The sequence below is a fragment of the Engraulis encrasicolus genome, chromosome 3 (genome assembly GCF_034702125.1).
Source record: "Engraulis encrasicolus isolate BLACKSEA-1 chromosome 3, IST_EnEncr_1.0, whole genome shotgun sequence".
Classification (NCBI taxonomy): domain Eukaryota; kingdom Metazoa; phylum Chordata; class Actinopteri; order Clupeiformes; family Engraulidae; genus Engraulis; species Engraulis encrasicolus.
The window spans coordinates 48,280,981-48,293,578 of NC_085859.1; the positions used below are offsets into that span (position 1 = coordinate 48,280,981).

Sequence of the window (12,598 nt, forward strand, 5' to 3'; positions counted from 1 at the left end):
TACACATTTGCTATACACATATGCACATTACAGATTTGCTATGGCAGTCACTCGCTTGCCTACTAATGAAAATATCTGTTTGAGGTGAGTCGGAGAGAAAAAAATATGGTATGGACTCACACAAATAAGAATTTAATACCATCATTTTTCTAGGTTAATAGGGAGCATTAATATCTAGAGGTGCTCCGATTGCTCGGCTGCCGATCATGACCGGCCGATAATGGCCAAAAATAGCCTGATCGGTGATCGGAAAAACATGCCGATCAAAAAACCGATCGAGAGATATTAAATTCCTCACGCAACCATTTGCCTTTACACCTGGCGCTGCATGTAGGCGCTGGCTCTGCACAGCTGCAACTGCACCAAAAGAAGGCATCTTTGCTTGTCTATAACTTTTCGCCATTCCCCCCTTCATTTCCACCATTCATAACCATATCTGCATCAACAATGATCTGATTTTCCGATCCATGCGCCGTTTACCTGAGTGACAATGTAATTTGCGATTGAGTATTCGCCAGTGAGCCATGTTACGTTATAACCTGTGTAGTTGCCTTGGTCAGCACGCGACAACTTCACGTTGTCAGCACAAACATGTCAATTATTGTTTTCAAAGTTGTAATTGGCAGTCAGTCGATTAGTTTGATAGTCGCTGAAACACCAAACGGCGACAGATGTGGTTAAAACTTGAGAGAGAGATTCAGAACGGTAGTGGAGCACTGCAACTGTGGACGGTGACAGAGAGGGGAGGGGCTCTCCTCACGAGGCTGCTCATTTAAAGCGACAGGTTGTTTTTTTCTCGTATGTGGAAGACTATTTGATGTAATGTTTCAGTTTCAATTCAATCTTAAATAGTTTAGTTATTCTATGCAATAACTTATACATTGATTAATACTGTAGACTGTATTACCAACACTAGTCTGAAAAATAATAATAATAATAATAATAATAATAATAATAATAATAGCCTAATAATAGACATGTGCAAATTAAGATTGATTGGTTTATGGGCAGAAATGGTATTCAATAAGGATAATTAATAGGCTATTAAAAAAATAGGAAATCATTTTTGTGATCGGCAATGATCGGTAATCGGCAGATAAAGATTTTTGGTGATCGGTATCGGTGATCGGACCCAAAAAATGGTGATCGGAGCACCTCTATTAATATCCCACCCTTCCAAAGTGTGGAATGATGAAAAATCTCAAGAACCATTACAGTAACATGCACGGCGACTTTCTAGGGCCATAGCAAATAAAGGCAGACGAGTGGCACAGCAGTCAGTGGATAAAGGTTAGACAACCCCTCGGTGGCAGAATTAGTTGCAGTTCCGGCTGGGGGGCGAGGAGCAATGTAAACAGCTGGCTGCAGGAGCAGTGTAGCATGACGCCAGCAGCAGCAGCAGCAGCAGCACACCTTCAGCCCTCCACGCCCTGCTCACCCACTGGCTCGGAACCGTGACACCACCATGCACTGCTGTGTGTGTGCGTGCGTGCGCATGCGACAGCAAGAGTGTGCATCAGGGTGGGTAGGTGTGTGTGTGTATGTGTGTGTGTGTGTGCGTGGCCGTGCGTGCGTGTGTCTGTGTGACGACAAGAGTGTGCATCAGGGTGAGTAGGTGGGTGCCTGGGTGTAATGGGGGGTGGAGGGTGTTATCTGCTAAACAAAACACAGAGGGGAGCGAGGAGAGGATAGGGGTGGAGGTGGTAGTGGAGGGGTAAGGTAGATGACAGCTACCTCCATCAACAGCAATGCCCCCCACCCTTAATCATATTATTACTGCATCTAGAGATGCAGTCAGGATGATATGGCCTGACGGTACATGCACACACAGACGGCATGTTTCTTTAACGTCTCCGTGAGCACTGCGAGTCCGAGAAGTTTGCGAGCTGCCTTTCACACTGCACAATTAACGTCCACGTTCTATCCGCGGGCAGCAGCCATTCATTTTCAATGGGAGCCGCGCATTGATCGCGGACGTCCGCGCAGTCAAATAGACTCGAGTTCACGCCATGCTTACACCTTGTTCCTGTGTGCAAGGCATGATTTGTTTTTATGCATTCTAACAGTTTCGGACTGATAACGGACACGTGAAGTGGACGGACTGTGGACCGGGCTTGTACGAAATTCCGAATTGGATGAATTTGAATTCAAGGTAATGCCATAATACGAACACTAGGTGTTGTCATTACCTTGAATTTCTTTGAATTTAAGCTACACCACCCATTGAGAGTACATAGAACACCACTACCTAGTGTTCGTATTATGGCATTACTTTGAATTCAAATTCCTCCAATTCGGAATTTCGTACAAGCCTGCTGTGGACGTCCGCGCCATTGGTGTGTATGCACCGTAAGCCAGGGGTGTCAAACTCAAATTGACCGAGGGCCATAATCAAAATCCGAAACGAAGTCGCGGGCCAAATTCAATATGTATTTTAAAAAGCTGACTATAATTGTGCATACACACACTTACGTAATACTCATATTTACACTTACATTTCACAAACAGATTCCCATCATAATTCAAATGTACCTGCACATATTCTGTTGCATATGTTTGAGCTGTTTCACTGGCCTGGGTCCACTCGTATCCCTGTGACACACCAAATTTCATGTTCAGGTCTTAATATGCTATACAATATTTATAGTGCAGGCTATGTGGGGGTAATTCACCTTTGAAACGATCTCGTGGGCCAAATAAAATGACTTCGCGGGCCAAATTTGTCTGAGTTTGACATCCCTGACCTAAGCTGTGCAAGTGGATTTAAGATACCCTGCTCTGCTAGGCTCCACATTTTTAATACTACACATTTTTATTTTGAGTAATGTGCGAATGATGACACACAAGGCAAATTTTAGAGCAATGTTAGCATGTATGACATGAAATTTTCCTGATTGTCTGACCATAATATGTGATGTATGTGACAAGAAATCTACTTACATTTCTCAATAAAATTTGGCAATCAATATTTGTGGGAAACTGCCTACATAGGATATCTTTTTTACACAGCACGTATAATCTATTTAGATTCAAGCTATTAACTATATTACAATAAGGAGCCACTTAGATTCAGCAGCCGATATCATCCAGGTCTGTTGTGTACCTGTGGTCTTAATACTTGCTCCTCAGTACCTCTCTGAACTCCTCCAACCTCACTCCCAGTCCAGGTCTCTGCGGCCTTCTGAAAAGGACAATCTTATCATCCCCCGAGCCAGACTTCGTACTGTTGGTGACAGAGCTTTCTGTGTTGCTGACCCCACGCTCTGGAACAGTCTACCTCCCAACATCCACCAGGCCCCCACACTGGCTACGTTCAAGAAGCACCTTAAATCCCATCTATTCACAGAGGCATATGGACTTTAACTTCACTGGCCCTTCCCCTGCCCCTTCTCCCCCCCACAAATGTGTGCCACTTTATTACACAGGAATATCACTTCAGATATAAAATTCACTAACTTTTCCATGATATTCACTGACCTTCCCCTGACATTCCCTGAGCAAAATTCAACACAGTGAATTTCTTGAAGGACATTATTGGTGGGATTATAGCTTATAGACACTGAAGGCTAATTGTCGCCCATAACTGGTTAATAACCCATAAGTGGTTAATACAAACCCCAACTCCGATGAAGTTGGGACGTTTGGTAAACAGTGAATAAAATCAAAATGCTATCATTTTCAAAACATTCAATCTATTCATTAGATGGAGAATAGTGAAAAGACAACATATTAAGTGTTAAAACCGAGAAAAAATATTGTTTTGGGGGACATATGTACTCATTTCTAATTTGAGAAATCCAACACGTCTCAAAAGAGTTGGGACGGGGATCAGTGAAATTTAGTAAACATCCAAATAAGATAAAACAACAAAGAAGAACATTTCAAAATGAATTGTACTGACGGACAATATAGATGTCCAGGTATAAGATCATCACAGAGAGGCTGAGTCACTCAGAATTAAAGATGCAAAGGGAATAATTACCATAGTTATTACATACATTTTTGAATTCCCTTTGATTTACCACGATTGAGTGTATATAAGACATATTTTTGTTAATAAAATCATTGTATAGGTTCATGACATCATGAAATATATATTGGCTGTAGTCTCACTCTAATTCCTGGAGTGCTAGAGCTATTGAAAATTGACCATATGAAGAATGCTTAATGCATGAAAATGACACAGGGGTTTAACATTCTCCTAAGCACCTGAGCTCACTTGAAATAGACCCAGAAGACATGGGAAACTGTCCTTTGCTTACAGAAGTCAGCAGAAGTTGTAGAAGTCCATTCTTTTTGACAATAATAGAGCATTGCACATCCTGTGCTACAGTGAAAATGGACCATCCAACTTGTGTTAGTGCTAGCTTCAAAAGTCAGCCTCCATGATGGCATGCGGATGCAGTAGTGCATTGGTTAAGATGTTCTCACTCATCTGTAGAGTTAAATACAGTGCTGAATGGTATAAATGGGTTTTAAACAGCATGAAAAGCCACTCATGCATTATATTTTGAAGGGAGATCTTCGATTACTGCCACATAGTAAGGTCAAATTGCATTCTCTACTATGTTTTAACAGTTTGGCTCCATCATAAGGACCAGCATGTGATAAAATGGTGGGTTTTTGGTCAAGACCTGTCACACTGTAAGCACTACAGAAAGGAAAACATTGCAAAACATGACAAGGAATACACCCACCATTTAAGCTGGTGAAATCATGTCCAAGATAGGAATTAACACTGTTTTTTATATAAAATCATCTCATCGGTTAATGTATTTAACTGTTAAGTGTTGTCTTTTGTTTTGTTTTTAGTCTTCCTCGACATTTGCTGCCATTTATTGTCCCCGTCCCAACTCTTTTGAGACGTGTTGGATTTCTCAAATTAGAAATGAGTACATATGTCCCCCAAAACAATATTTTTTCTCGGTTTTAACACTTAATATGTTGTCTTTTCACTATTCTCCATCTAATGAATAGATTGAGTGTTTTGAAAATGATAGCATTTTGATTTTATTCACTGTTTACCAAACGTCCCAACTTCATCGGAGTTGGGGTTAATAATAACACAAAACAATGCTCTAAGAGGTTGTCCTGTGCATGTCCTTGCAGACAAGAATAGAATAGAATAGAATAGAATAGAATAGAATAGAATAGAATCGAATAGAACAGAACACACAATAGAACAACAGAATAACGTTTTTGTTGCCCCCAACACTAGGCTGGGTGTTAGCTGACCTGGTACTGCTGGTAATTGTAGAGGTTGCTGTAGTAGGCCGGGTAGCGGGTGGGCTGGTAGAAGTTATAGTAGGAGGCATCCACCACCAGGTCAGAGGTGCCCTCAGAGTGCCCTCTGCTGGCCGCACTGGGGCTGGAGGGAAGCGCAGAGCGACCGCCTGCAATACAATACACCACACACTTATCTTCTTACAAGTTTCAGGGCTTCATTTTAATGTTTAGTAAAAAAGCAGCACTCTCAGCGTCTTAAGAAGGCTTAGGCCGAAATGTCTGTCTGTTATGCTAACCCAGTAGATTAAAACTGCAAGAATTACACCCGGGAGTGAGGCTTTTTTTTTTTTTTTTTTACTAAACATGAACTTTGCTGTTTGCTCGCACCCGAAGACCTTGTAAGAAACAGTTGGGAGTCGAGCGCACTTTCTAATAAAAAGGGCTTCACTTTATGACATAAATGGATAAAATAGATCCACACATGTCTGTGTGCACAATTTGAGATAAGACACACACAGATACATATAGGTAAGTGCAGCTTGATGTGACGCAAATGTAAGCAAACTTCGACAAGAAAGATAGAAATATGAAGTCCAATGATGTTATATAGTTCTTAAGTATATGGATATAAAAAGGACATTTAAGAAAATACTGACACTACACGAGGGAGCTATACAAGTATAACCACATTACTACGATGTCCAATACTTGAACTGATGGTATAATGCTTACAGTGCCTGTAGAAATTAAATAAATAAGAAAACATTGTATTTGTGACATATTTGATAAGTGCAGATCTGTGTGATAAATCTTTTAGACTTTTACTCTGTAGAGTAGACTGAAAAGTGACTCGAAATATGGCCATCTGGTGGAAAAGATGGGTATTGAAATGGTTCCCTCCAATGTGACACGCAGTGTAACACACACACACACACACAGTGCAATTTTTAAGTGTCACAAAGATGACTTTTAAGTTCCAAGATGATTTGATTGCTATGTTTCTTAATAATATTATAGCTTAAATAGCAAAATATTATGACATCCAGTCCCACAGAATTGCATTATCTCTTGGAAAAACAACTCGAACAGAATATAATAAGTTCTTCAACTATATGCCACTGGAGGCTGTTCCTCTCTCATACACACCTGTGGTGAAAGATGGCACATCTGTGTGCCACTCAGAAGCTTTACATTTTATAAAGATGTCTGACTGACTATCTGTGTAAAGTGGACAGGAAAGTTTGTGTTATTGTATATTTACCCAAGTTGTCCAATAGAAAAATCCTCTCTGAAACTAATACAAACGTAACAAAAGTAGCATTTCACGTGATGCAACCAGATGAATCATCATTCCAAGGCCGTGCCGGCGATAAGATAGAACTAATCGTAACCTCATATTGGTTGAAAAACTTTACTACCTACCATACTATAGTTGTACCTTATTGTTTTGACTATGGCAACCACAGAACTACACTACGACATTACAGTGTTAAGTAAAACAATATGGTACAACATGGTCAATGTTATTCTAGAAACAGCAAATATAACTGGGGCTGTGTCTTATTGTTGTGCTAAATGTAGGAGCAGGAAAGGATCTGCACACTGCTTGCAAAAGACTTAATTTATTAGGAGCAACGTTTCGATCATAGATCTTCTTCAGGCATTGCAAGCAGTGTGCAGATCCTTTCCCGCTCCTACATGTGACAGTTTTTTGATTTGGCACCTGCTGATGCTTTTTTGCTGGATGTGCGCACTTTCCACTACACTTTATCGCTGTGTTAATACATATATATTGCGATACACATTTTGTATTTTGCTGTTTATGTTTCGTACCAATAAGTCACTTTTTGGAAGCTATGTAATGTAAAGTAATATAATTTGCTACACATAGAAGCTTCAACAGTTTAGGCTGTACATTTAGCAAAATTGTGCGGCAGACAATTTGGATCTTGATCTCTGCAAATGTAAATGTTCACTGCTGAGTGTACACAAAAGGCACAATGTGAAGATCACCACAGGGCACAAATAAAGAGCTAATGAAATAAGGCACTGCTGGCCCTGTCGTGGCCTAACGGTAGGGCACTGGGTTACTACGCTGGTGACCCGGGATCGATTCCGGCCCGGTTCATTTGCCGATCCTTCCCCGTATCTCTCCCCCCACTAATTTCCTGTCTCTCCTCCACTGTCCTGTCAGAAATAAAGGCAAGAAAGACCTAAAAATATATATTTTTTTAAAACAAATAAGGCATTGTCGAGGATGTTCACTTGGGGTGCCACAGCCTTATCGGGGTGCCATAGCCTTTGGTGCCAAACTCGTCTGAAGGGGTGATGACAGTATGATAAGAACATCAAATTCCATTTTCTAAACATCCACCTCATGTTGAAGATGAAAATCATCTCTGTTGTTCTCCCTACATACACCATCCCCCACCCCCTCCCCGCCAACCCTCACCACTGCCATCTTACTAAAAAACAAGACAGATTCGCCTTATCTGGTCACATGAGTTGCGAATACCGTGGCCCTTGTCATCAGGGAGTCTCGTCCACGGAGAGACAGAAAGGCACCAGCGAGTGCTGCCCTCCTTTCTCCGTGCTCTTTTGGCCAGGACAGCGTGAGCCCAGGAAGATCGTGCGCTTCATGTGTCCACGGCAGCATGGCAGCCTTGACCGGCCTGGCATCCCCCTCCTGTCCCTTCCCTATCAGAGCGACTGAGAACAGGCTGTCTCTCCTGGACACCCCCCCCTCCCACCACCGTGCCAACCATGCCAGGGGGGGGGGGGGGGGGTATAGCAGCCAAAGACCGGCCAGGGGGGGTGGAGGTGGGTGGTAGAGCAGCCAAAAGCCGGTTTGGCACAATGCAATCAGCCATGGCACAGATAGGCAAGGAGACATGGTGACAAGGTTTTAGGGATGTGCCACTGCTGCACTGTGGCCAAAACACACACACACACACACACACACACACACACACACACACACACACACACACACACACACACACACACACGGCTCCTTCACATACACAACACACAAAGACCATGAAAAACAAGCACCATAGTAAAGCCTCCCACCACCACAATCAAGTTATCGTCCAATCACTGTCACCACCAGTGGGACCGGTGACGTAGGCTTTCTACATTGACAGGGGGTTCTCTGAGGTCAGGCTGTGTACAGGAGGTACACAGGATGTCAACAGCAAGGAACAGGTTGTTCAACCAGCATCTTAGCAGAAGTATTTCTACACTACAGAAAACTCAGCTGAGAAGAAAACTGTTACTACAATCAATGCATATTTTTAATCCTCCTTAACCATACCTGAACCTAGCAGAGGGAATTATTAAATTTGGGTAGTTCTACATGGACACTGGTGGTCATTGCAAAATTAGTAATTACATTTATATAGCAAAAATCCACACATACTTTACATACATAGAATATTCCTCTCTACTTTATTCCCTTTCCAATGCTTTCAAGCAGTTCATTCACACCTGTCTTTAGACCAAAGACCATTTGTGTTGAGTCCTTGACAGTTAGGTTTTTAGTGTTTTTCAGTAACAACACAGTCTATCCACCTCATTAGGTACGATGGATTATTAATGTGATATAATGTGCTAGTGTTGAACTTATACATTTACTTTTACATAAGACGCCTCTGCGTTTGCCCTTTAAAACTTACCAACAGTAGATGGAGAAGAGGCTGCGCTTGAAGTCGAGGGCGATCTTCCCCCCACTGCAAAAAGCATATCTCCAGAAGGTTCGTTCTTTACTACGATATCAGCATTTGAGAGATTAACTGGGTTGCAGATCCCCATCTCCTCCTCCTGCGCCTGTTGGCGGCGAAGAGCCACCTGGGTTTGCAGAAAGGAAATAGTCAAGTTCTATTTCCACAGATTCCCGCGCAATCACTGCAGAAAATATCTACAGTGTCCATTAATACGATGCCATTCCCAACATGTGCAAATGATCTTATCAGCAAAATTGTTTGTTGGAAAATGATAAAATAAGTAGGGCCTACTTGAAAATAGTTTTCTTGATATGAGAATCAAAACAGTAATAGCATAATTCCAGCTAGACATATTGTGTCTAGCTGGAATTATGCAGTGTTTTGGAACGGTCAATGAACATTGTATCAGTAATCGGCTGTATCAACACAAATATTTATAACTTTGTAATAACATTCTTCTGCCACATGCTACGAGAACTTTGTCTACAACTCAATGACCAACTTGAAACCTTGATGCAAAATGACAATGACTTACGTTTTCCTTCCTTCAGCAAACTTACTGTCAGTCACAGTCACTCACAACTTTTTTTTCAGAAAGTATATCGTTCTAGCTAAGCTAGTCAAATCAGCATGCCTCAGGAAGATATTTCAATGCAACAAACAACACAATTTATAAACAACGAACGGCGTGGTGGAAATAATATCGTATTTAAACGTCAACGAGAGAGAAATGTTTAGCCATAGCATAGCTGCAATGTTTTCATTCTTCAGCAACAAGGAATAGAGCTCTACTTTTCTACATTTATATTAGCCATTACTAGCATCGAACAGCTACCTGAGCGGCCATCACCCGTTGCCTTTCTGCAATCAGTTTGCATTTTTGACATTGGCAGTCTCTCCAGTTACAAAACCGTTTATGGCCCTTCAAAGGCGACACGAAGCCATGGTTCCTGCACCGCGAGCATTTTGGCATCCTTGGAGGTCTTTTCGGTGTTGATGGAGAGACAGTCCCGACATTTTCCATCAAGTGATGTGCTTGCTCTTCATCACTCATAGTTGAAATTAATGTCTGTACCAAAACGGCTACACCAAATCAACGTCGGGTTAACAAAGACGATGGGTAGACAAAAGCCTTTTTGTGAAAGTCCGAGATAAAGAATGGGTTTATAAAGCAGCGAGTGATTGCAGGATTAAGAAAGGCTACAAGGTTGCAAGCAAGACCACCAGCTTTCTGCAAGTGACAATGCAAGTTTGGCGCGATCCTGTGAACATTCCAAGACCGTGTGGGAGCAGTGCACAGGCATGGCACCTCCTCTAAACTTCCATGAGTCAGTGGATTTGATAGTGGGGCTAGGCTTTTTTCACAAACACTACCGCTGATATTTGGATACACTGCAGGAATGGCCAGATATTGCATTCGCAGTGCCTGATCTACTTTTGTGTCAGACCAAGTGGAGAATAGGCTATTCTAATGAAGTAGTAGGGTGGATTGCCCTAATGTGGGATACTGCCTAATGTGGGACGCCTAAGCACTGCAGATGCTCTAATGATGAAGGCCTAAACTGATGAATGTCAGTGAAACTATGGTAAAAGCAAAGCTCTACTACCATGTGACCAAAATAAGTTTACATTTGAACTATCCCATCAAAAATGAGGGTGGGGGAATCATCAAACAAGAAGCACCTGCTGTGAAACCATCCAAAAATGCCATAGAGTTTTGACTAAATTAGTGTTAAGAGTATATAATTCATATCAATAAATTCATGCCACTTTTGATCCTGATGAATTTATGCAATGTTTGTTTGTGATAAAATAATGTAAAAGGTTGGATATTCACACTTTATATTTGGTTTTAAATTGATTTTCTTACCGTCCCACTTTAGGAAAGGTGGTGTCCTAATGTGGGACGGCATGATTTGCCTAATGTGGGACACTGGTTTATGTAATAACAGTGGTGAATAACAGTGGTGATAAAACTGAAGTGTTGCTCATTGGGCCTAAGAAAAAACGTGCAAAACTCCACTCAAGCCTAGGTGACCTAAGCATGCACATTAAAGATAAGGTTTAGCCTAGGTGTCAACAAAGTGCGCGGCTTGGCCCCCCGACAAGACGCTGAGAAACTTATTCATGCCTTTGTCACCAGTAGGCTAGACTACTGTAATGCTCTCTTCTCTGGTCTCCCAAAAAAATTAATTGACAAATTGCAACTCATTCAAAATTCTGCGACAAGAATCCTAACAAGAACCAGAATGAGAGAGCACATCACTCCTGTCTTGGCAGACCTGCACTGGTTACCTGTCCCATACAGAATCGACTTTAAGATTCTGCTGACAGTATTTAAAGCATTAAATGGACTTGCCCCTAGTTATATCTCTGACATGCTCTCTTTTTATGCCCCTGCTCGAGCTCTCAGGTCCACTGATGCCAAGCTGCTAAGGACCCCCACCCCCCCCCCGCAAAAGAAGATCGGCGACGCCGCGTTTGTTTGCTATGCGCCCAAGAGATGGAACGCCCTCCCCATCGACATCCGATCAGCCAGCTCTGACGACTCCTTCAAGAAGCAGCTGAAGACCCACCTCTTCATCCTTGCCAACTCCTAGCTGCCAAGGCGTCATAGTGTCCCAGCTGCCGCAGCGCCCTTACTGCTCACAACCAGCCCTGGCAGGGGGCTCCCCTTGGTGGCCGCTGGTCTCTGCCTGAGGTTTCTTCCTGACTATAGGGTTTTTTTCTCAGACCTCACTGAGCTTTTTTTTCCCCCCTACAAACTATGATTCAAGCGAAAGGGAGTTTTTCCTCACCCCTGATGCCACCAGGGGCCGCACCTGAGCGCCCAATCCCTGTGTGACTATCTATGACTTATGATAGGCCCAGCCACTATGGACCTTACGCATCTAAGAATCCTAGTCCTAACCTACGTTGACCTTATGACTCTACAATCTCTGTCTATCTCTTCTTCCTCTGCCTTCCTGCTATTTCTGCCTCTCCTTTATACCTCTCCTTTTAAATCCATCTCTAAGAATGATGTTTTTTTCCCATTTGTTAAGCACTTTGAGTTGCATGCCTTGCAGGGCTTGAAACTGGCACCAGCCAACCGGCCAAATGCTGGTAAAAACTTGGCTGTGGCTAGTAATACTTTCAGTGTCACTAGCCAATTTGGCTGGCAGCTTATTCCTTGGTATGACATACGCATCATAGCCTATATTCTATTGTTTGCCCCTATTGTATCAACTGTTTGTATTTAAGTTCAAGAAAAAGCTCAATAACTCAGTTTCTATTTGCTTGATATACTTCCATGTAGAAAGCTATACTCTAATATTGCTTTAGCACCTCATCTTTTGAGGTTAGATGAACACCATCACGATAAAGAAAGAAAAAAACAATATAAAATATGTGGCTAGTGGAATACCTGAATGGCTAGTGACTCGGGGAAACCACTAGCCACAGTGGCCAGTGGGTAAAAAAGTTAATGTCAAGCCCTGATGCCTTGTATGACACAGTGCTATACAAATACAATTATTATTATGTTGAGAGTGATGTTTTGCAGTGTTAAACTGCTTTATTGCAAGTGATATTTGAAAGGATGACAGTTGAGGGCAAGGGATATCTCTAAGGTTTTATGTGGGCTGTGCGTGTGCACGCAGGCGTGT

General features: G+C 42.2%; 1 protein-coding gene across 1 annotated transcript in view; it reads right to left on the reverse strand.

Moving 5' to 3' along the window:
- Positions 1–10,164, reverse strand: part of dmrt1 (doublesex and mab-3 related transcription factor 1) — a 44,784-nt gene extending 34,620 nt beyond the window's left edge. Inside the window, exons 1-3 of the mRNA XM_063195562.1 lie at positions 9,787–10,164; positions 8,904–9,075; positions 5,236–5,393 (exon numbers count right to left, since the gene is read on the reverse strand). Coding sequence (XP_063051632.1) covers positions 5,236–5,393; positions 8,904–9,075; positions 9,787–10,005 — 549 coding nt within the window. The 5' untranslated portion in view covers positions 10,006–10,164. The remainder of the gene's footprint in view (positions 1–5,235; positions 5,394–8,903; positions 9,076–9,786) is intronic.
- Between the last annotated feature and the right edge of the window lie 2,434 nt (positions 10,165–12,598).